At 54.6% G+C, this 25,009-nt stretch overlaps 1 protein-coding gene across 11 annotated transcripts in view; it reads right to left on the reverse strand.

Moving 5' to 3' along the window:
- Window positions 1-25,009, reverse strand: part of DNMT3A (DNA methyltransferase 3 alpha) — a 129,566-nt gene that overhangs the window by 57,358 nt on the left and 47,199 nt on the right. For 8 of the 11 annotated variants that reach the window (XR_014082709.1, XM_081592723.1, XM_081592730.1 and 5 more), the window contains 2 exons: window positions 18,877-19,131; window positions 6,458-6,562 (listed from right to left, as the gene is read on the reverse strand). Coding sequence is in view for 8 of the 11 variants with exons in the window: in XM_081592723.1 (XP_081448849.1) it covers window positions 6,458-6,562; window positions 18,877-18,939 (168 nt within the window). In the remaining 3 variants the exon portion in view is untranslated. Of the gene's footprint in view, window positions 1-6,457; window positions 6,563-6,631; window positions 6,840-18,876; window positions 19,132-19,397; window positions 22,854-22,898; window positions 24,403-25,009 lie in introns of those variants that run through there. The other 3 variants (XM_081592727.1, XM_081592728.1, XM_081592724.1) reach the window with 3 other exon arrangements.

The following is a 25,009-nucleotide window of genomic DNA, read 5'->3' on the forward strand; positions in this document are numbered from 1 at the left end:
CTGTCATGCTCACAAATGCCAGAGTGACTTTCGCAAAACTTGACTCCCATCACTTCACACCCCACGCCATCTCAAAAATTCTCCAGATAAACACAACGTATTTTCAAGAGGATAAAATGTAAACCCTCAGGCTGCCTGCAAACTACCTCTCCAACCAAGGTAGAAGGTGTTCTTAAATGAAACCTCCATCCACTCAGCCCAGCCAGTCTGCTCACAGACCGTCCTCTCCCTGGCACATGGGTCCCCTTCTCTGCACATGCTGCTCAGGAGGGTCCCAAGTGGGAAAATCTCCTACTTTCCCCTTCCAGGGATCACCTCCCTTCAAAAGTCCAGCCCCTCCCCACAACATCTCTTTGGCACTTCAGGCACAGACCTCGGACCAGGCTCTTGGGTACCGGATGCCTCCATGAGTGTTGATCCAACTGACCAGCTGTGGGAACAGCAGAGGCGTCTGCAGGGCACAGTTCCAAGAAAACTCTCTGCCCTCCTGAGAGGCCTGCTGGCCCTGTTTTCCCCCACCCCTTCAAAAGCATGAGACAGGGGAACCGGCAGCCGTGTGCCTGATGCAGGCTGACAGGCAGGGACACCCCCTGAGGGGCTGGGGCCCAGGAATGGGAGACACCCTTTCAGAAAGTTTTGTGCATAAAAACAAGGGACGCCAAGTCACTGAGTCAAGGTTCCAGAGGTAAGTGAAGGAGCCCTTCGAACCTGGACACAAAGAGTGCTGTCTTCAGAAGCAAAGGGATCTATTAGGTAGGAAAATGAGCCAATACTGCAAACTCTCAATAACTGAGTTAAAAAGTACTCAGCTAGCTTCCCTGATGGCTCAGACTGTAAAGAATTCACTTGTAGTGCAGGAGACCCAGGTTCGATCCCTGGGTCAGAAGATCCCCTGGAGAAGTGAATCCCCTGGCTACCCACTCCACTATTCTTGCGTGGAGAATCCCATGGACAGAGGAGCGTGGCAGGCTACAGCCCATGGGGTTGCAAAGAGTCAGACACTACTGAGCAACTTACACAACAGCTGGCTTAAGCTGCCTGGGACAGACTCCCAGCTTCACACAGCTTACACCCCCAAATCCTTCGCTCTGAAGTGGGGCAGTGTGGCCCTTGTGAGCTCACTCACTGGGGCACTGTGTTGGAGGTTCCGCCTCCAAAGAGGAGTGAGTAACACTGGCTTTGGGCCGGTCTGGCTGAGCTCAGCGCTTGCTCCCAGCCCCCTTCGCCCCTCCCCCTCCCTCCCTTTCTGGGTTATTCTTAGCAAGAAGTGACCTCAGAGTGCTCCCACTGAGCAAAAATAACCCTGGAGGAAGTTGATGAGTATAAATCTTCAATGAATAAGTGCATCTACCTAGTAAATAGGGCAGGGAGCCCCAAAGGACCAGTCCCCCACCAGGGTCTGGTGGGCAAGGGCGGATACTGTCCCTCCTAGAGCCCCAAGTGTAACCAACATGAGGGACAAAGTTGGTCGCAGGACTGTCTGGGCCTGCGATCAGGCAGGAACCAGCTTCAGACACCCTCACTTGTTACTCTCAATGTCCTCGGAGCCGGAGAACAGGAAGATGCCTCTTCCTCCCAGCCTGACACTTGCACCCACACGCGGGCCTCCACTCTCTGGCCAGCAGCGACCAGCCCCGTACGGTGCTGTCCCCTCTGCAGGCCATGAGTACTGGCCAGCCAGCAGGCCTTGCAGGCAGGTGCCAGCTCCCCTCCGAGGCGCCGCCCAGCCCTGCGGCTGGCTTCCTGTTTCCTGTTGCCGCGGGGGCCATGAGCATCCTGGCTCCGAGGCCAGTGCCACAGACCAATGCCACTGCCTGGTTGAAACGGGCCCACCTCTTACTCCTCAGACCACCCTTCCCCGCTTAGCCACAGGCTCTCTAGTATGTGGGTCAATCGCCCTGCTCAGTTCTGTTTCCTCTGGATGCTTTCTAGACCAGGTCTACACATGTTTTCAAACAGCCTGGCCTTCGTATATTATCTTAAAGCGAATTTAGGGTACCCAGTCTCCCAGGTGGTGAGACTGGAGTGGCGAGGGAGGATGAGCACCACGGGCTTTGCAGTTGGGAGGCTGGAGGCCAAGTCTAGGTCATCCTCTCTGAACCTCGGTCTCTTCCTCTGACTGTGGGGACGGTCATGACAGCAGCCCCCACCTCCCCATACATGTTTGTTGTCAGCATCAAATGAGGTCACGGCGTAGAAGGCCTTTGTAGGCAGTCGAGGCCTGCGCCACCCTCAGCTTTTCTTCAGGGTTGCCAGTCTCAGTGGGTGGGTACCCCAGTGCAAGGGGAAGGGGTGGTACACCTCTGAATGGAAGATCTGGTGGAAGCGACACGCTCTCACCACCAACTTTTCTGTGCTAAAAGCCAGACTTTGGTTTAGATATCTTAGATTCCCAATCCACCGGGGAATGATAGTTCTGTAAAACACAAAATCGTGTCTGTGGATGTGGTGACAGTATCAAGTTGATATAAAGGTTTCTCAACTCTGATTCTCAAGTTCTGTACAGACGGGAGAACAAAAAGCTCTCAGTCTGGTGCCTCTCCATCAGGTGTGCAGACCCAGGTCCAGGACTGCAGGGCTGTTATCTTGTCTTAGTTCTTAGTGTTCATTTTAATTTAACAATTGGTTTAAAAGAGAGGGCCAGCGTAGCTCACGATGGCTGCTCTGGGCTTCATTTGCAAGACAGGCTTCGGTGGGCTGTGATACCGGGTGGGCAGAGAGCAGGTAAGGCTGCCAAGAACATCAGAACAAACATGCCCAGGGTGCTCAGAGAGCAGCAAGGAGACGGGGTTTCTGTGGCAAAAGAGGTGGATGCTGAGGACCCATGCAGAAGCAGGAGAAGTCATGTGGTGAGGAGCCAAACGGAGTATTCCAGGTCTCATCCCATGAGAAATGGAGCCCCTGGAGATTTTTTTTTTTTAATATTTAAGTTTTAGCTGTACTGGGTCTTCATTGCTACGCACAGGCTTTCTCTACTTGCGGCAAACAGGGGCTGCTCTTCACTGTGGTCCTCAGGCTTCTCACTTCAGTGGCTTCTCCTGTTGCAGAGCACGGGCTCTAGGTACACAGGCTTCAGTAGTTGTAGCACGCAGGCTTAATTGCTCCACAGCATGTGGGATCTTTCTGGACCAGGGATCAAATCCATGTCCCCTGCATTGGCAGGTGGATTCTTAACCACTGGACCACCAGGGAAGTCCCCCTGAAGATACTTGAAGAGCGACATGCCCCAGGCTGTATTTACTGTAATTACACATAGCCTCCTCTGGAACACATTAGGTTGAAGTAAGTCTTATTTATTTGGCAGGTGCTCAGTTGGTGTACCAGAGAAGGCAATGGCAACCCACTCCAGTACTCTTGCCTGGAAAATCCCATGGATGGAGGAGCCTGGTAGGCTACAGTCCATGGGGTCACTAGGAGTCAGACACGACTGAGTGACTTCACTTTCACTTTTCACTTTCATGCATTGGAGAAGGAAATGGCAGCCCACTCCAGTGTTCTTGCCTGGAGAATCCCAGGGACGGTGGAGCCTGGTGGGCTGCCGTCTATGGGATTGCATAGAGTCGGACACGACTGAAGCGACTTAGCAGCAGCAGCAGCAGTTGGTGTAATGTGTTTGTGGCCAAAAAAGAGAGGGCTGGGGGTGTTTAGAGAGATGCTGCGGGCAGGTGGGGGCTGGTCTGGGTGAGGGCACAGCCAGGAGGCTGATGCAGGAGAAAGTGGAAGGTACCCAGAGACAGGTAGGCCTTGGGGGCAAAATCTAGAGACCTTGGGTGGGGAATGGCGAGGACACCACTGGATATACCTGATCCCTCCCCCTCCAGCAGTGGGTGTGCAATGTTGGCACAAACTAAGAGCCTGCCCGCAGCCAGGTTTTCCTCGTGCTTCCCAGCACTGCTTGCTCTGTTCCACCTGCCAGGGTTTTAGCTAAGCCCACCACTCCCTTCCCAGTTTCCAGGCTTAGCTGGATGACACACACTCAGCTGCCTTAAAGCACTCTGGTCAATCTGTTCCCAGGGTCACAGCTGCACCAGGTCCCCAGAAACCTGTGCTCCTTGGCTGGGGAGGGGAGGAGGCCTGGGCAAGCATCTGCTCTGCAAGAGGCCCAGGAGACCGTGGGCTGGCCCTGGGCTGCAGCACAGACTTCCCCTATGTGGGCTCCCTTCGGGGTCCATGGGGCTGCTGCCAGGAAAGACCAGCTGGCTGTTCTCTGTGCCCCGCAATGTGCAAGGGTCCCTGTCACAATGCTGCCTTGGACCCCCTGCCTCTCCAATCAACATTGCCTCCTCGTGCTCTGTCCCCCTTCCTAAGACCTCTCTTGGGAGTCCAGGTAGCTTCAGATGTCAGTTAGGACTGGACCACATCAACACTGACCTGCACGGATGTGCGCCACCTCCCATGGAGTTCTGAGAGGCTGATGCCAGGCTCCCACATGAAAGGCCTTCTAGACCCTGGCCCACTGGCCCCTGTGGGGGCCAGAGGGTCAGGCTTATAACACTGTGCATTTGGAGCCCACCTTGCTATTTGCACAGCATCCCTGCAGCTGGACAGGGCAGGCGTGACTGGCAGCCATATTTTTTCCAAAGAGGAAGCAAAAGCTCAGAGAGGTTCAGTAACTTGCTAAGGTCACACAGCTGGCAAGCAATAAATCCAGCACTGTTGCTTCTGTTCCGGGTAAAGACAGGACTGCCTTTGGCTGACCACTGGCTCTTTGGTGGTTTAACCCATTTAATTCTCCCAGGGGTCTAGGAGGAATGCATCCTTATCATCTCTATTTTTCAGAAGGGGAACCCAAGGTTCAGGCAGTGACTTGTTTAAGGTCACACACGTGGTCAGTGGTGGAGCTGCGATTTAAACCCAGGTCTGCTGGATTTTAAAGACAGTGCTTTTCCTTCCCTGCTGGGCCCCTGTTCCAGGCCAGGGTGTGTGACCCACTGACCCTTCATCCACTGGGCTGTGCCCCCCTCTTCCCTCTCTTCATCCAACTCTGGATGCACACTTGGCCCTGACTTCCTTGTATCCTCTGGTTCAAGGACCTCTCCCACCTCTCAGTGATGTGCCCTCCCTCTGGTTCAGGGACTCACAAAGATGAGTCCGAGGGCTGCCAGTTCCATTTGCTACAGGTGGCGGCTCCCACCCCTAGCACCGGAAAGTAAGGGTGGAGCATGCTCTGCAGATCGCGGCCACAAGCATAGCTCAGATACAGAATGACCGACAGGTTCTGGCTCTACTGGCACTGTGCCCCTCCACTTTCCCCAACAAGGTACTCTATCTGGGGGGTGGAGTGGAGGGGCACCCAGGATTCTGGAAGTGCAGCCTGGAGTCTGCTGCAAGCTGGAAATTCCTTTGAAGTCCCCAGTTTTATCTTTCAACTGCCTGTACGTTTTTCATTCCAGGCCATAAAATATCCATGTTTGCTTGAATATTAAAAGTGTTCAAAATTACTTACCAGTTAAATGACTTAACTTCTGCCCCCTTCCACTCCAAATCTCCGAGCAGCATTGGCAGCGGTGCACTTCAGTGCCCAACAGGTTCCCAAACCTTCTGACTCTGAGAACCCCGTCACCTCCAGTAGGTGTAGCCCTCCCTCCCTCATTGCAGCAACCATTCACTCTACTCTCTACCCCATGGAGGAAAATCCTGCTCCTCTGAGAACATGTCCTTGAAGGGCTGAGTTACAAATGCAGGGCTCCTGGCTCCTCCTTACCTTCTTGCTCCAAGTTTCCCATTCTCAGCTGGAAGGGACGAAAAGAAAGGAACCAGCTGTCGTTGGTGCTGGCAAATAACTACTGTTCTGCCTCTGAGTTTAAGGCATAAGGAAGGCAGGCTCCTGCAGCCCCCGGGCCCTGCCCCACAGAGCACTCCTCATCTTGGGCAACCCAGGAACCTCGCCCTGGATTCTGAGGCAATGGCACCCAGAAGCTGGGGTCCTCCACTTTGACTAAACTTAAAACAGTGCCCAGCCCTCCTTCTCTCTGACAAAAGGACTCATAAGCCTGCATGTCTTCCTTATTCACTTTGATCAGACTTCCAGACCTTAGACCCCTTCCTCCAAGTTCTCCAGGTGGGACGGAGGCCCAAGATGGGTGTCTGGATGGGGAGGGAGGGGCTCGTGCTAGCAGACCAGGGAAAAACAAGTCCTACCCTCTTGCTGCCCTTTTAGAAAGAAGGTGGGAGTCAGGGGCCTGCTTCAAGTCCCACAAGATCCATAATGCAAGTCCCCTGGCCTCTGGGGGCCTCCAGTTTGATGTATAAAATAGGAAAGTTGTGGGGGTGGTTTTTGGGTCCAGAGAATGGGGAATGGAATTGGGCTCTTAACAGCTGGAGGGGTGCACCCCATCCCCTAGTCTTAGTGTGCCCAGGTCCCTGCAGGCCACACATCACAGATGTTTAGAGCCTGCACATGCGGGTACGTGTGTGTGTGTGCGCACAGGGCTGGGGGGGACGCCGCTTCACTCACCGGCGGGTGCTTGCGCTTCCTGCCAGGCCGCCCAACCTTCCGGGCAGTAGTGCTAGGCTCCTGCCGCTCCTCCTTGGCACGACCCTCCTCCTGCTCCTCTCCCTCCTGTGGGCACAGACACAGCCTGTAAAGCCAGGGCTGGACCCCTAGAGCCCTCCCCAGGATCCCACTCACAGGGCAGCCACGCTCCCAGGGCGGTGTCACGCTGGCACCCTGGTAGGGATGGTCTTCACCCGCCTCCTGCCTGGCAGAGCTGAGCCACTCCCGCGGGCCGATTTCAGTATACCTCGAGGGGACCCGTGGGCCGCCCCGCTGCCCCGGCAGAACACAGCTCTCCCTCGGGTGGACACGTTTTCTGAACCACAGACTCATCACACAGGCTCTGACAAAAAAGTTGTTTCTGGATATGAGTTTATTTGTATGGAAAAAAAAAAATCTAACACAAGTACAAAAATGAAATTAGCTCTATACGGAGTGAATCACCTTTATTGAAGAGAATCCCACGAAGAGACACACGAAGCTGAGCGACGTCTATTCCAAGTGCACGAGACCCTTGGAAGCAGGCTTGTCACAGGCCACACAGGGCGTCACAGCCGCTCTACACAGGCCTGCCCTGAAGCCCCGGCCACATTGTGCTGTCACCCCACAGGAGTGTCTCAGGGACTCTGTCTTGGTTCACTGTGATGTCCCTCTTTGGGTGACTGGGTTGGACCAGAAGCTTGGTTTTGTTACCACGTTCACCTGTGCCAGGGCCAGGCCCTGCAGGGCTTGTCTCGTGGGGCAGACACATAAACCTAGAAAGTCCTCCTGCCTCACTGCTCCAGCCTGGCCACAAACCACCCACAAGTCGCTTCTGACTCAGCAGCTCCAGCATGACTAATCACGAGCATAAACTGTGTTGGAGCAGGAGAGAGAAAGGGACCCTGACCCAGCAGGGGGCCCACCGGCTGCCCTTCGTGCCCCTGTGTGATGATATCAGCAGCTTTGGGCGCCCTCGCGGTCCTCCCAGGGGAGGGTGCTGGCCCAGAACCGTGCTGGGGCCACAGAGAAGGGGAGGCACACAGATTCCCAGGGGATTTCATCGAGGTGGCTCTCGATGTCCCACTCAACTTTCATTTTTTGTGATTTCAAAATAGCTTGTGGTTTGCCACATTAATTTTCAAGCAATGGTGAGACATGCGGACGGAAACGTACTGTGACCAGTCGTAGACCTTACACCGGTGGGAAGATCAACCCTAGCCCCTCTGTCCATCCATCCTTTCGAGACCCATCTGGGACAGACCCAACCAGAAGGGAGATTTGGGGGCATCACAGTTGAGGTTCTGGGAGTTCTCGGAAGACATGCAAAGACATGATGACAGAGGCGCCAGGCCTCAGCACCAAGGGGAAAGCTACGGTCGAGTTGGAAGACATGGAGAGAGTGTTTAGAGGAGCAGAAAGTGGACACCAGTGCACTGTGGGTGCAAGAAAAGAGAGCTGCCAACTCAAGAGGCAAAAATTGACAGACACAGAGAAGTTGAGGGCAGCGCGATTTGGTTAGGGATGGGAATGGCCAGCCTTTGGAGAAGCTGTGCAGAATGACACAGCAGTGAGGACTGAGGGCCTGGAGAGGGGCCGATGAGACAGTTTGAGGAACCCAGCTGAGAGAAGTCTGGAAGAGAAGCCAAGGACAGGGAGCACGGTGCGGCTGTGGACAGGAGGGGAGGGTCCAGGGCAGAGAGAAAAGGCTACCCTGGGACCAGAGACCCTTGAGAGGCTCTGTTCAGGAAAAACTGGCAGAGAGACTTTGAGGGCAGAAAGGCGGAGGTGGGACACAGCCAGGTGGAGGAGAGGCCTCGGGGACGGCGGGGGGCGGCGGGGTGGTGCTGGGATGAGCGAGCCAGACCTGCTGGTTCTGAGCGATCTTCCGAGACCCCACAGACACCCTCGTTTAAGAAACAATCACCTGGATCACACAGAGAGCAAGGATTCCCAGTGAAGCTTAATGTTGGTGAAGGTTCCAACTGAATCTAACCAAATGCGGTGAATTTTATCTGAGATGGTGCTTTTGGTCAGATTCCACAATGGCTAAAATGGCACTATCTTGACTGCGCTGACCAGGTAACTCAGCATTCACAGAACAGTCGGTCATAGAAAGGCAGAGCTTAGAGCAAACCTAAATTGGTATGTGCCTGGCTTGTTTGTGTGCTGCTTTCAGGACCATTCTCTCTGAACCTCAGTTACTTCATCCATAAAATGGAGGCATAAAGGTGTCTGGTGCCCATTCTGCCTACTTCTTGGGTTTTTAAGAAGGCAGATGAATAAAATAGTTTATCCCCTTGTTGAATTCCCAGAGCCTAAAACAGACTCAGCCCTTGGTGGGTTTTCCACATGCCCCTCAGATGAGAGGAATGACATCTTCCCTGGAAAAAAGAGGGCCCACCAAGCCCCTGGACTTGCCTACAGAGCACATGCCAGACCTGGCTGAGCCTCTGACTGTTCCTTGTGTCCGGGCTGATGGGCCTGGAAGGCACAGGCAGCAGCCGGGGTAGGGTACTGAGGTGGGTCAGGATCAGTCTGGGCAGTCAAAGGGTCTGGAAGGACTCCCACCACCCAGAAATTCTGGCCTCTGAACTGTTTCTTCAACACACTGCATTTCTTACAGGAGGATTCATCTGATTTTCTAACTTTTGCTCTGAATTAATCAGAGGCGTGAAAGCTGGTCAGAGGCTCAGAACAGCACTCAGGAACCACAGTTACCACGCCACCTGCACAGACTGAAAACAAAGACACCTGACTTTTAAGGACCGCCAGGCCCACCCTCCATCAGCATATGGAGAAAGCCTCTGCGGGTCCCTGATAGGCAACCCCCTGCCATCTGGAGACTTGCTGTCATTCCTCACCTTAAGCCATGCACTCTCGCCTGATGTACAGAGGCGCTCAGTGCATCTTCCCCTGTTGAATTTTATTCAACTCAACACCCCCAAGAGGAAGGGGTGGAGGACCCTGACACCAGACCATCTGTCCAGGTCCTGGTGTGTTGAGAACAGGGAGTCCCCAGGGCCCTGTCCTGAGCCTGTCCCTGGGGCCCAAGTAGGCCTTTGCTGCCCAGTCCAACACTCAGGCCTCAGGTACCCTTGGGTGTGCGCCATGAGACTTGGCGGGAGTTGCAGCCAGGTCTGAGTGACTCTGGCCCATACCCTTTTCATCCAGCCCCGCACAAAGCTTTGTGAAATGCATGCTATTTTTGGTCGTGTCATTCTTCCGTGGTGTAGTGACATAGCAGGGCAGAGGGAGGCGGTGATACCTTCTGCTCTGGGCCTGCCCACGTTCACACCCACGAGGGAGAGGGGATAATACGCTGAGTAGGGTGAGCAGATGGCTTGGGGCCGTGCCCCTCAAGGAGGCGTATCAAGCGGTTCATTCCCGCATCTGTCAAGGGGCCTGTTTCATTCAGGATCCCTGCTGATGGGTTGAGCGAAGGAATGTAAAATATGCTTATCAAATCTGCAAGTAGCATTGAGTTAGGAGGCGTCACTAATACTCTGAAAGGGAAGAATCTGATCCTCAGTGACTTGGAGCAGCTGGAAAACAGTAACAAATTGAGCAGAACAAGCTTTGAGCCCAGGTTGGTTTCCTCATCTGTCAAGTGAAGGGACTGGATTAGTCAATCCTTCCAGTGGGAATGGGCAGAAATTCTAGGGAGGTGGGCTTTGCGAGGAGGGGTGGGGGCAGGCTGGACTTTCTACTCTGCTCTTTCCTCACTAGGCCCTTCCAGCTAGTTAACCTCTCCAGCCTATCGTTCCGCACCTACAAAATGGGGATACTAATACCTCCTTCTCAGCAATGGTAGAACAATTAACTGAGGTAATATATGGAAAGCTGACATGTGCGAGGCACTCAAGAATTGCTAACTTCCTTTGCTCCGCACGTACGGACCAGAACTATTCCCAGAAGTGCCTCCTCCCCTCCCCCATGCAAATCCCAGCTCACGACCTGCATATGCAGCCATCACTCACTGCTCAGACAAACCCCAACATCTAGCTGGTACCCGCCACAGTGCGATCCTCAGGAACACTGGGGCTCCGTGATCTTTCCAAAATGCAAAGCTGATTATGTCACTCCACAGAGCTTAAGCCCTTGCAGAGGGGGCTCCCAGAGCCCTGCAGATCAGCCCAAGCTCCTCAGCCCCGGTGAAGGCAGGCCCTAGGATTCTGGCCGGCAGCTCCGGCCATTGCAAAACCACCACACCAGGTGCAAATGTGGGCTGCTTCTTCCCTGGGACTTTGACACAGACCCTGGCTTCTGCCACGACTACCTTCCTCTCAGGTTGACCAGCAAACCCTGACTTTTCCAACCTCACCTCCTAGATTCCCTTCCTTCCCCCCAGGCCCCTCCTCCCATCCCTCCACTAGACTGAGTCTCTGGGTTCTTCCTCTCACAGAGTACCCACTCTCCAATGCTGCAACTGACTGCTGGCTCTCCTCCTGGCAGGCCATGAGCCCCTCCAGGGAAGGAACTCTCTCATTCACCTTGGCCTCTGTCCCCAGTGTCTCCATCCCCTGCACCTGGCACAGGGCAGGGACTCAAAATACTTGATGAGTGACTCTCATATAGTAGATGCTCAATAAGCAAGTCCACGCACACAGAGAGACGCACGTGTACAAATCCACAAACCTGCACCAATACAACCAAGCAGGAGGCTCCAGTGCTGCTTGATCATTACAACTGCAAATAAGGAAACAGGATGACTAAAATATACCTTCTCATCTTAAACATGATCCAGTCACTTCGATTTATGTAACCCTTTACAGGTTTCAAAGCCCCTTCACATTTGGAGGCCTGTTAGATGAGGCAGTTATCATCAGGCTCTCTCAACTTCTGAGGCTAGGATTTGACCTACATTTTAACACAGCTCACTGGATGGATTATTTTAAGCCACATACAACTTCTCATTCTGAGGAGCTGGGCCATGACGATAATAATCTCTCGCATTTGTACAGTACGTGGTAATTAACAAAGCATTTTCACATACGTTATTTCATTTTATTCTTATGCCTTACAGAAAGTAGAGCTGGTTCTTTTTTTTTTTTTCCATTACGCAGGCGGGAAATCTGAAGCTCAGAGTGGTTCTTTCAGAGATCAGAGAGCCAGCAAGGGAGGCCTTAAGAACCAAAATTTAAATCTTTTCATTCCCAGCCCCTAGATCTTTCAACAGCAACATGCCACGATACCCTCCTCTGCCGTGTGCCCCTGGTATGTGTACATATGTGTGACATGAGCAGGCAGGCAAGCCAAGGTAAAGGTATGTGCTAGCATTCACACATACACACACATCCACACACGGTTGTCTCAGGGCCCTCATGCCTAGACAGGGAGCCCTCCCTCTAAGAGAGAGCACATCCCACGAGGCCCTCGCCCAGAGATAGCCAGCCAGACACATGTGCTCCCTTCGGAATGCACACCGGATGCTACCGACCCAGCATCCGCTGAGCAGATGTCTCAAGTTGGTGTTTGAGTCAAGGGGATGAACTTGCCGGATCTAGCCAGCCACTTGCCCGGGCCCCCCTGGGACAAGAAGCACGTACCAGCCTTCGCCAGCTGGCTGGCCGGCCTCCCAGGACCTGTCTGTGGTCGTGGAATTCAGTGAAACGAATTGGCTTCTCTGGCAGGCAGAGCCTGTTCTGGGCACCTGAGTCCCCAGCCTGCAGAGCTACGGGCACAGGACCCCCACCCCCACCCCCACCCCCACCCCCACCCCCAGGCCACCCCACACACACCCACCCGTGCACACACACACAAGTCCAGCAGGCCCAGGCCAGGCAGTGGTGAGGTGGCCTCAGGGCGAGCTGCAGGAGGCCGGGCGGGAGGGCATAGGCTCCAGACACTAGGAAGTGCTCATACTTCCACACGACCCTCCTGGGCCCCTGCCTCTCCTGCTCTCAGCCACCTCCCAGAGCTCAGCAGTCCTCTGTTCCAACTATCCAACAATATTCAACAAGCATTCACCGACTGCTCAGGGGGGCTTTGTGTAATAATTATTGACGAAGGTCTTCCACGGCTCCCAAAAGGCCCCATTCCTGGACGGGCAGCAGCCGTGCCCTGTAGGCCCCTCCCACCCTCAGAGCTGCTGGGCATTTGCTCACCATGGGTTCTCCCAGGTCCTTCGCACCCATGTGCCACGCTGGGGCCTCACTGCCTCCACAGCAGAAACTCCCCCAGGATGCACTCAGCCCACCACAGCCCAGCCGTGCCCACCCTTGCGGTCCCGGGGCTGCCATGAGGCCAGGCCCATGGATGAGCTCAGAAACATTTATTGAGCACCTACTGTGTACTGGATATAAAGATAAGCAAATAGGAAACTCAGTTCAGAGGGAGAGACACCACCTAAACACACAAGGGCCTGCGCGGTGCTGAAGGCCGGATAGAGCATGGCCACTCCGCTAGCTGCCACCCCTGTGGCCCCCAAGCGCCTCTGCCCTCACCCCTTCAGCAGCCCACCCAGGTTCTGCGCAGCCTACCATCTCATCCCTGCCCCACCAGCCACCCTCACTTCGTGGACAGAAAGAAGCCAGGTAAAACCACTCTGCCGCTATGTGACCTTTACCAAGTTTCTCAGCCTCTCTCAGCCTCAACTTCTCACCTGTAAAAATGGGGATGATGACAGTGGACACCTCCAGTTACCATGAGGATTAAGTGAGGAAATTGCCAGGCACAGGTAACTCCTCTAGACTCTGCCTTTCCATGCTGTGCCTGTGCTAAGTGGGGTGATTATAAGTGAGAGCCTTCATTGCCCTGTGGCTCTCCATAAGGGCAGCTGCAGGCCAGGACCAGTCCTTATGCCCAGCCCAGGTGCAAGAAAGGAAGGGCATCACCCCACTTTACACTCTTCCTGGGACCCCCCTCTCCTGCTCAGCTCCCTGCTGGCCCTCTTCGCTCCACAGAACTGAGCTTGGCTTCCCCACCCAGCCCATGGCCCTTCATGGAGCCTCCGAAGATAGCAGAGCCACTGCCATAGAACTTGGGTTCATCCTGCAACTTGCCTTGGTTTTGCTTCTGCTCAGTGGGTGACAGGAGAAGGGGCCAGGGGCTCTCAGGATGCTTAAACCCACACCATTCACACCCTCATCTGCACCATCCCCATTCTTCTCCCAGGCCCTCAGTCCATAGGGCTACAGTAGATCTTGGGCACCAAAGTGCAGATAGGGCGGTAGGCAGAGAGACAGGCAAATGGGGAGAAAGGTAAGAAGGTAGATAGACAGACAGCTAGTTAACTACCCAAAATAAATGACAAGACTCAATCTGTGCCAGGGCCCTGTGTTAACCGCTCACACACACTGTCTCCTGGAAACCTCTCATTTCGATGTTCAGCAGTCATGTAGCTGAGTCCACATTCAAACACAGGCCCCTCTCCAGAGTCCAGCTGATTCCCGCTCAATACTGAATTGACTACAAAGTTAAATGCGACATGTTGTAGCAGCTAACTTCGAGAAGTTGAGAGAGCCTGAAGCCTACAATGGAGGTCCTGGTCAGCTCTGGGGCAGTCGGGGGGCACTATTTACATCACTCATCTGCTCTCCATGCCTGAGCATCTAATCGACTCCACTGAGCTAAAAGTGGACATACCGTTATTATTAGCTGTGTTCCTGAAGAGATAAGGGTATTTCTGCCTTTTCTGGAACTGTTTAAATGTGTAAGAGGGAAGGCTATTTCAGCGACCCCTATGGTGACGATTATAAAGCAAAGAGCCGGCCCTGAGCGACTTTGTGCGATTTAAGTGCACTAAAGGGAAGGCATGCCTGGGGGCAGGCACTGGACCTGTGGACCAGCAAGAACAGCTGAGCCTGGAGCTAGGGGAACCCCACCCAAGGATGCCCCTGAAGCTCACAAGCCAGAGCTCAGGAAGTCAGTGCTTGCCAGGCCTCTGGGTTGGACTTAGGTGAGGAGAGAGAAGCCCCCTTCATGGCACTGGCCATACGTGTATATATATACACATGTATGTAAACACACACACACACACACACACACACACACATACACAGGCACACCTGCTGTGATCTCCAGCACAAACACATATCTCCCCACCACCACCACCACCACTGGCGCTTCTCCTACCCAGCAGGAAAGGGCGAACTGTCCAAGGAGGAGCCTCCCTCCGCCGAGGGCAGGCATGGCTTACCCATCCTTATATCTTCCTATCCCTTCCCTTTGCTAGGTCCTCCAGGGAGGTCTATTCAGTTCACCCAACAGACTCGGGGAGCCCTACTATGTGCGAGGTACTGGAAAGAAACCTAAGTTTGAAGAGAAAGAAAAGAAGGAAGGCAGAAGGGAAAGAAGAACCATGTACACAGCAGTGTCTTCACACGGAAGAGCATGTATCAGGTACGTGTGTGTGTGCGCGCGCACATGCGCACATGTACCCAATTGTGCATAGTAGCCTGCACACGTGAGCTCCTGCTAGGGGTGAGTGCCCCCAACATCCACCCCAGGGCAAGAGCACGGCTATGCAGAGAAAAGCATTCTCTGACCGTCCCGACTTTTAGTCTAAATAAACATTCTTTAACTTGCAGCAGAAGAAACATGGCTAGGACCACGGAACATCACAGCGAGGAGGCAACATCCACTCTGTTCCCCCTTCACCTGGGACACAGCCTGAAAGGCCCAGAAGCCTGGGTTATAATCCCAGCACCACCACTTGCTAGCTCTGTGGCCTTAGATAAGTGACCTGACCTCTCTGAGCATCAGTTTAGCCTTTAATAAGATAGTGGTGGAAATAACAGAGCCTATCTTAGGGAGCAGTTGTAAGAAGGCAAGCGCAGAGCTTAAGAGAGCACCTGGCAGACAGTCAGCACTCAATGCATCTGTTAGGTTTCCGAGGCCAGAGGAGAAAAGGAGCAGGAAGATGAGGGGCCCAGCCTGGGGCCTGGACTCCTCGTGAGACACTGATTCACATTTGGGGATCCGAGGAGGCCCTTCCAGCCCGCCTCGAGGCTTGGAATGCTCTTGGTCCCCTGCCCTGTTCCTCTGCCCCGCCCCTCCCCTCCATGCGGAACCTAGAACCCCATCTCCATGATTCCCTCCGAGCCAGGACCCAGGCTCCTGGCCTTCCTGCAGTTCACCTCCCCGCCCACCTCCCACAAGTCCAGCTCCCCCTCCCTTCTCTGTGGCCACATTTACCCAGCTGACCCTTCCTGGCCAGAGCCCCAGAGCTCAGCACCCCTTCCAAGCCTGCCTCCTCCCAGCCTCCCCAAGCAGCCCCATCCCTGCCCAGCACACGGATGGTAAGGCGGGGGAGGCTCCAGGGAGAAGGGACGCTGGGCAGGAGCCAGAAGGGCACTGAATAACGCAGACCTCTCTGCTGTCTCAGCCTTCCGCCCACAGTGCTGCACCCTGCCTGCTTGATCCGGGCTCTGGGATTGCTCTCCTGTGAAGGAGTCTCACCCACTTTCATTCTCTTCTCCGTCCTATCCATAAGGTGTTTTCTGACCATCTGCTCTGAGCTAGTCAGGCCTTGAGGATCCACCCCAATGACAGTATTGGGGTCCTGCCCTCCAGGGGCAGCGGCAGGGCTGGATATGATCCACACCGGTACTTCTCAAGTCCCCTAGAGGGCTGGTTAAAACAAGGATGGCTGGGTTCTCCCCAGAGCTTCTGATTCAGCAGGTCTGGGGTGGGACCTGAATATTTGCATATCTAACGCTTCCAGGTATTGCTGGTATTGCTGGTTTAGAGACCACAGTTTGAGAACCGCTGATTCTCTCTGTAATTCAAGGCGGACTGAAGCCAGGGCTTTGATCAGAAAGGAGGAGAGAAGCTTAGGGAAAGGGCACACCAGGCAGAGGAAGCAGCATAAACAAAGGCCTGGTAGCTCCAGGAAGTACTGGAGTGAAAGGTACAGGGAGGCGTGGCCGGTGGGGAGGGAGGAGGAGGCGGGAAGGGCACGTGGGGCCAGGCGGTGAAGGGGCCAGTGGGCAGCCACACCCCTGCCCTCTGGCTCACCAAACAGCTCCTTTGTGCCAGGCGCCCCTGGAAACTCTGCCAGGTTCCTTGGGCTCTGGCCCAAACCCATCTTCCCCTCTGCAGCCACGCGGCACCCCTGCCCCAGGCCTGGCTTTCACAGGCTGCCGTGGGTGGCTGTCAACATCTCTGCCCGCCCTCCCAGGGCAGGTCCTGGAGCCACGGGAGCCAGCCCTGAGGTGCCAGGGAGATGTGCCAGGTGAGCCAGCATGCACACCAGGGAGGAGCGCCCGCCATGCCCCAGACCCCGTCTATCAGCTCCTTCTATCAGCACCAGGCGCTGGGCCTGTGTGTGTGTTTGTTGCCTCTTGAGCCAGAGCAGTTACTATGGGTAGATAATAATAGCAATCGTAATCCCTCATAATTGGACCAGACTTTGCTGTTTGCAGGGCACTCCATGCCCGTGACCTCATCTGACTTCACAACCACCCTATAAAACAGGCACAGTGAGAGTTACTATCCCCATTTTACAGCTGAGCAAACGCAAGCCCAGAGGGCCTGAAAGTCACATCTCCAGGAAATGACATCCGCAGGCCTGGGGCCCAGGACTTGGGACTCTCTGGCCAGTGCTTTTCCTCTGTCCTGAACTGTCATGATAGTGAGCCCATCTGCTGCTCTCCCTGGGGGCTCTGCTGCCCGGGGAAGCCCTGGCCAGTAACGGGAGGAATGTGGCCCATCTTCCCCATCTCCTTCATCTGTGGGGGGCAGCTGACCACCAACTGCAGGTGCATGGACACAGAGCGATGTCAGCAACAGCCAGGACACCGGGCCAGGGGAGGGAGTCAGGGTCAATGGAGGAGCAAAGCCAGGCCCAAGGAGGGAAGGGAATTAGTCATGGCCACAGCTGCGGGTCAAGAGCACAGGTGGCCGCAGGTGGCCTTGGCTCTTTGACGGCAGGGTGTGGGTCTGCTACAGTCTGAGTCCTGGGTGGGAGAAGCCCAGAAAGCCCATGGGATCAGAAAGAAAGGGACTGACCTGCAGCCCCTAGGAGCCCCACCAGGTGGGCTGCAGCATGCACTTTGTCCCCAGCTTGGGGGCACACACGGCCCCTCACCCTAAGGCACTCTACTGGATTCTGGGCTGGGAAGGCAGGTTTCTGGGCTTCATGCATGTACATGTATGTGTGTGTGTGTCCATACCAGGACCCACACAGGTGGGGCAGGAGACCGGGCTCTCATCTGGTCTCACCACTGATTAGCTGGGCCCAGCTTCCTCGTCTACAAACCAGGGCCATCTGTCCTTGCCCCACTTGTTTCAAGGGCTGTCCTCAAGGACCAAATGGATGGAAATTACCCAGAAAACAGAAACTGGCTGTAAGAATGAGCAAGCCTCAGAAGGAGCCAAGCACACACGGTGGGGAGAGTAGGTAGGGAGCGGGTCTCGGAACTGCGGCTGATCGCAGTCTCCAGAGCTGCCGCTCCTCAGAGGGCTCAGGGGCCCCACGCCTGGTATCAGGGGTCCCCCTGGCTCCAGAAAAACCAACTGTGCCCTGTGAGCATGCCCTGCTACTCCCAGCTACCACCTAGCACCACCACCCCTCACTCCCGCTCAGGAAAAGGAGAGCAGGCAGACACTGCGGGGACCAGCCCAGGCCTGCCAGATGGGACACCCCAGGAAGGCCGTGGCTGGCACAGCTTCCCTGCCAGGGTGGAGGCGGGGCCTGCCATCCCTGGGGATTCGAGTGGCTCTGCTGACAGGTGGACATGGCTTGGTGAGGTCCTCAGGCAGCCAGTCAGGACCCAGCCGGGACTCCCACTAGTCTGCAGGGATCTCCTCTAACTGACTTGGGCCCATCCTAGAGTTCAGCAGAAGGGCGAAGAGGTCACCCCTCTTGGGGCGACCTCTAAAACAAGGAAGTCACTGGCTCTAGGGCCAGAAGTGACGCTCAGAGCCGGGGTGGGGTGGGGGCGGGAAACCAGTGTCTCCACCGTGGCTGGTGCCACCCTGAGCTCACCGCACCCCACGCCCAGCGGTGAGCCAGGCTGTCTGTGTGGCAGGGGGAGTCCTCACCAGGCCTCCCATCTACAGAGCTCCTTGAACTTGTCTTTGGCCTCCCCAAAGCTACTAACCCCTCGGGCAAACAGAGGCCACTAAACCAGGTAAAATGACTCAGACCTAAGGACACACAGCTAGTTAAGAGGCCGATTCAGAAAGGAAGCCAGGTTTGGGGCCCCTGCCAGGCTGACCCCTAACAATCGCACAGACCTGGGGTCTGAAGTTCGGCTCAAAAACCGTGGAGGGCCGGGGGTGGGGGCTTAGAGACCAGCTCCTGGAGCCTGACCTCCGGTACTTAACCTCTTCACTCCTCAGTTTGCTTATCACAAAAGGAGGAGACTCCTTCCTCCCTACAGCCCCATGTGGAGGTGAGCAATGCGGTCCAGCGCCCAGCACTCCCCCCCATCCCCACACAGCCAACTGCTCACCTTGCGCTCCTCCTCCCGCTCCAGAGCGGAGCTGCTGGTGTCCCCGGGGCCGCTGGCGGGCATCGCGGGCAGCTGGGCGGTGGGAGGCAGGCTGGGGCTGCACGGGGCTGGGGGGCTGCTGGGCTTTGGGGAAGGAATTATCGTGGTCTTGGTAAGCAAGAGTTACAACTTAGACATAGATCCAGGTGCGGAGCAGAAACCCTGGGGAACCGCGGCCTCAGGCTGCCGGTGGGGTTGGGCTTCCAGTGACTCCACCTGTGGAAGAAGAGAAGAGAAGAGGGGTCAGCAGGGCAGGCAACCCCCCAACCCAGGCCCTCCCACCTGACCCCTAGTCCCTCCCGGGGCCAGCCCCTCAGCTTCAGGGCACCCCCCACCCCCCGGCCTGTGAGGCCTACCCCTCCAACCTGACTCTTCTTCCCGGGTGCTGGCTGGACCTGGCACCCTAGGGGCCAGGGGAAATCGAGGCCACCGAGTTGGCAGCAGGGCCCCGCCTGGCTTCCCTCGGGGGGCCCGCCACCTGCCTCCAAGGCGGCGCCAGGACGACAGTCTCCCCGGGGCCTCCGCGCGGCTGTGGCACAGTGGGACTCACAGCTGCCTCCCGCCTCCTCCCGTGTCTTCATTCACGTCTGTTCTTTCCTTTGAAAGCTTCCTGCAGCCTCCCTCCCACCCCCAACCACCCCCTGGGAAATCCCAGAGGTCCCCAGCCCAGCTACATTTTCCTCTGATCTGTCCTCCCCGCACCCCCACCCCCACACGGCTCCCACCACGTGGAGGAAGTGAGCGGCAGTCACAGGATGTAGTGAAATGAATGTCATCTCACTTCGGGACGGGCGCCTCGGCCCGGAGAAAGCTGAGGTTGAACTCGGGGGCTGCGGCCAGGCTGAAGGCCTAGGTCTGCAGAGCTGTCGTGGGGACGCCCTGTGGGTGGGAGAGGCTGTGGCCGCAGCCACGCCGAGAGAGGAGGCCAGGCCACTCTGCCTCCCCGCCCCGTGAACCAGCCCCATCTGCCCTCGGAAACCGGTGGGCTCCAAGGGGCCCTGCAAAGGCACACGGCTGAATTTTAGGGGCTTTTCAGTCTCCCTGCTTCAGGTGTGGGCCTCAAGCCAGGGAACTAACAAAGCCTAGGCCCCACACCCACCACAGGCCTCAGCTGGGGGTGGGGGTACTGTGGCTTCACGCCCCCCCCTTCACTCGAGGAGACACTGAGTTCTCCTGGGCCAAGCCCCTGCCTCCAGTGCCAGCCAGGACGGGAGGGGACTGGCAGGAGGAGGAAAGTGGGAGGCAGGCTGGATCGAGGCCCACCCACACCCTTCCCCTTCCAGTTCCCGGTTCTGCTTCCCCCACTCCCCCTCCCTCTAGGGCTTCTTCTCCCATCCCCCTCCAGCCAGGGCTCCCTGGAAAACCAGGAACCGGAGAAGGCAAAGGCTTGGGTCTCCCACGGGTGCAGCCCCTCCCCAGGGATGGGCGTTGGGGGGCCGGGTGGTGTGGAGGGGAAGCTGGCGCTAGAAGGGGCCTCCTTAGGGCCGGGACCGGAGGGGCCCCCGTTAAGTTAGAGCCTGGATGGGCTGAAGGTGCTCCCACCCGCCCCCCCAGGGGAGCCCTAAGGAAGCGGCAGGTGGACCATGGATGCCTGGGCTGAAGAACATGTGTGCCGTTAGCTGCTGGCACAGCGGGTGCAGAAGCAAGAGCAGGTCCGTGTGTCCCACGTTGTGCGAAGCCCAGAATGGGCCTTCTTCTTTGGGCAGCCACGAGTATTATTACCATCTCCACGAGTGGTTACTACCGTCTATAGGAGTATCATTACCATCTACTGTAGAATCTAAGGTTGCAGAAGGCTAGGGCTTATCTGTGTTCCAGAGTCAAAGTAGAGGCTTGAATCCAGATCACCAACTCCAGAGCTCTCAGGGCATCTCTATAAAGCTCCATCCCCCCAGATTATACCACCCCTCGGAGACAATCCCAGGAACCCATCAGACACCGGTCCGACCCAGAACCCCACAGGCATTCCGTCCATCATTAGCCAGCAATTCCCCCTCAAACCCACTCCTTGTTTGTTAGCACAAACATCCTCTAGTCACCCATCACATCAAAAGCTTCAAAAAGGAGGTGGAAGCCAAGAGAGGCAGAGTCTCGTTGGGAAGAAGAACACTGATCCCAGAGTCAGCAGAGGTGGCTCTAATCCTGACTCAGGCTCCTCTGGCCCTCAGTTTCCTCATCTGTTAAATGGAAGCTTTGGGTTGATCTTCAAGAACCAGGTCTTCCAGCCCTGCCCTGCCAAGCTGCTGGAGGCCCCGGGGGCAAAGGGTGGGAGCAGACTTGGAGGGGGGAGGTCTGGGCATCTCCGGGAGCCCCAAGGGCCTAGCATGAAGTCCATGCAGAGCCAGGCACCAAGTACATTAGGGACAGAGAAAATCTCTCCAGGAAATTTGTCTCAATGCTGCCCTGAGGGCTAGAAATATCCAGGGGTTTCTGTAAGAAAAAGCACTGGTGACAAGAGGAAGGAAGCAGGAGGGAAAAAGCAGAACATCACAGAGTGTTGACCCCGAGGGCAGACACCCCGGAAAGGAAATGCTCGTCCCCCTCGCCCTCCCCTGCTCACCCGCCTGAGCTGCACACTCTGTCCACACAGCAAACACAGCTGACCTGGGTCAGCCTTTTGGCTCCCTTCTGTAACTCGATGGAACAGCGCTGTCAGTTAGTGTCCCTCCAAGTCAGCCAGCATCTTGAAAATCACCCAGCACAGGGCCGGGCAGGCCACGCACTGCCGAGCTCTGGGGCCCACTGGGGTGGCCAAGGTCCAGGCCTGGACACAGGACTGCCCGCCTGTCCTTAGAAGCTTCCTTCTTCTCCCAAGCAGCCCTGCTGAGGGGAGAGACCCGCTCCTGAGCCCACGGTCCCAACGCAGCAGCATGTGTCCACCATGACATGACAGCTCTGCTGCTCCTGGCTCCAAAGCACCCTCCTCACCCGTGCCAAGGCTGCACCACCAAACCACCACCAAACAGAGACCCTTGCCAAGAACCCTCCCACCAAGATTCGTTGTTGTTGCTTAATCGCTAAGTCGTGTCTGACTCTTTTGGGACCCCATGGACTGTGGCTTGACAGGCTCCTCTGTCCATGCCATTTCCCAGGCAAGAATCCTGGAGTGGGTTGCAGTTTCCTTCTCCAGGGGATCCTCCCAGTCCAGGGATCAAACCGGCACCTCCTGCATTGGCAGGCAGATTCTTTACCACTGAGCCACCAGGGAAGGCCCACTACCATGATAGGCAGCTTTTATTTTCTCCTTTATACTGCTAACATCCACCGTGGCCATGAATAATGTTTATAAGAACTTTTAAACAATTGTTTTGAGGAATCCTACAGGAAAATATCCTGGTATCACAACTGACATGGTCACCGTCATCACTGCTCCAGTTACAAAACTGTTATGGAAAAAGATTACGATTCTGAATATACACACCCAATTGCCCAAATGCGCGACCTTCTAAATCCAATGTGGGAGAAAGATTGTTTAAGACACAAATTCACAAGACTGGGCTGAACAGAGAGGAAATACCACCAACAAAATGTGGGGGTCTGGAAAGCAGACTTGTGGCAGGCAAATTTCAGACAGCACATGACAAGTGATTTATGACAGAGTACTTTACAGACACTTGGAATGACAGCACCACGGATCACCCGTGGGACCAGGGGCAAAGAGAAGGTATGTGTGAAAAAGATCAAATGAAAGAAGTTAAAATCTAGATACACTTCCACCATAAAGTCTGAAGGTTTTCTCTCTGGAGAGCACCAAACAGAGGGTCTTTGCACAGAGTTGTCCAGCACAGCTGAGAGCAAGAATAATAAATCAAAACCAAGGAGATGGTGACCTCCCTGGTGGTCCAGTGGCTTAGATTCCCAAAGCAGGGGGCCTGGGTTCTATCCCTGGTCAGGGAAGTAGATCCCACAAGCTGCAACTAAGAGTTCACATGCTACAACTAAAGGTCCCGCATAGATCCCACAAGCTGCAACTAAGAGTTCACATGCTACAACTAAAGGTCCCGCATGTAGCAACAAAGATCAAACATCCCAAGTGCTGCAACTAAGACCTGGCGCTGTCAAATAAATGCAAAAACACAAACCCGAGGAGATGAAGGTTATTTTCAATGCTGATGTTGAATACCTCAAGCTAGTCGCTCATTGGGTTCCTAGAATACCAGCAGCCAGATCCTTACCTTCTTTTCAGCAGAAGCTTATCAGTGCAAGAAGGAAGGTCTAAGAATACAGATACCAGCAACCAGAACCCAAATGGTTTCCAAGTGGCTTGTTTACATCAGCCAATGTGGATCTGCAAGTGAACCAGCTTCTAATCTGCATTTCAGTCCCCTGTTATTAATCCTGCAAGGACAACCAAGGACCACTAGATATCCGAGGGAAGCCACCTAACTTGGAGTGCCGTCACCACCATGCCCACTACCCCCAGGGCCCACTACCCCCAGGGCCGTCTTTTTAATCTGACAGAACTACAGGTGTGACTAGCTGTTCTTATTCTGTGGTCTGGATTCAGGAGCTGAATGGATTTGGATAAAAATGGAGATCTGTCGTGGGCAATGTGCTCCAAACAGGGGGGTAAACAGAGCAAGAAGACATGAGCTCCAGAGAACAAGAATTCTAACCAGAAGGAAAGTGAAGGGAATGCCAAGGAAGACCACAGAAAGCAGTCACTGAATAGCAGCCACACTATGCCGTGTGCTCTGAGAGCAGAGAACTCAAAAAATGGAACTGAAACATAATACTTGCTGTGACTGCCCTTGTGGAAAGCCATACAGATAGCTATTAGCAGGTGCGGCAGGTATGGGCAAAAGGTATAAAGAAAATAAAGCACATAAAGAAGTAAGGTAATTAGTCACTTCAGGAGGAAAAAAGGAAACTATGGTAGTACAGTATAAAGCTCAGCTGCGAATAGTTGTATTAGTTGATTTAACAAGTATGTGTGTTTGTGTGTGTGTGTATATATATATACATATATATATGTAACATACAAATGAATGCATGTTTGCATGTATGCATGTAGATGTATACATATTACATGGTGTATTAATTTCTTATTGCTCCTGTTACAAATTACCAGAAAGTTAATGGCTTAAAAAAACACAAATTTGTTTCCTGAAGTTCTGGAAGTCAGAGGTCTAAACAAAGTCCAAAATGGTTCTTGTCACTGGGCTGAAATCAAGGTGTTGGCAGGCAGTATTCTTTCCTGGAGGCCCTGGGGAGAATCCATTTTCTTGACTTTTTCAGCTTTGGGAGGCGACTCAGATTTCTTGGCTCCTGGCCCCCTTCCATCCTCAAAGTCAGTGATGGCCGGTCTTTCTCCCATCGCACTACTCTGACCCACCTGCCTCTGCCTCTCACGTTCAAAGACCCTGATGCTGACACTGGGCCCACCCAGGTGATCCAGGATGAATCTCCCCAGCTCAAGATCCTTTGCTTAACAACTTCTGCAAAGGCTCTTTTGCCACACGAGGTGACACATGTACACGAGGTTCAGATATGGATGTGGCCACATCCTAATCCCCTGAATTTTTGTGGGGTCATTAACCTGCCAGATACACGCACACATATATTATTTTATGCATCAGACATTTTTGAAAGAACACTGGTAAGGTACTATTAATAGTATGCCTACCATGAGAGCTGTTTAGGAGGATGGCAGGGTAGAAAGCCATGGCTGGCCATATAAGAGAGTTAAGTTCTTATTTACTACATAGGAAATCAATGGAAAATGTCTACAACGGAAGAGTCAAAAATATGCACATTAGTCAGATCCACGAGCTGTAAAATTGCTAGAAGAAACAGCTAAAAGTGGTTGCCTCTGGGAAGAAGGTGGAAGTAGGCGAGGAACAAGTGCATTTTTGTAAAGAGATGTTAGTCCTGTCTGACTTCTTAAATTACACACATGTAGCACTGTGAAGAAATAAAGAGTAATTTTTGAAAAGAGAGAATGGGTCTGGGAACGAGGGCTTACATCTCAGCTGCAGCCATCAGGTGGGCTTGGCCTCCATCCTCCTCTGCAAGAGTGCAGCTAAGTCCTTCCCCCTCTATTACTCTATGAAACCATCACGTCCCACGGAATAACCATCATCAGCTCCTCACA

This window comes from Giraffa tippelskirchi, chromosome 4 (genome assembly GCF_054371585.1).
Source record: "Giraffa tippelskirchi isolate mGirTip1 chromosome 4, T2T-mGirTip1v1.2.pri, whole genome shotgun sequence".
NCBI lineage: Eukaryota > Metazoa > Chordata > Mammalia > Artiodactyla > Giraffidae > Giraffa > Giraffa tippelskirchi.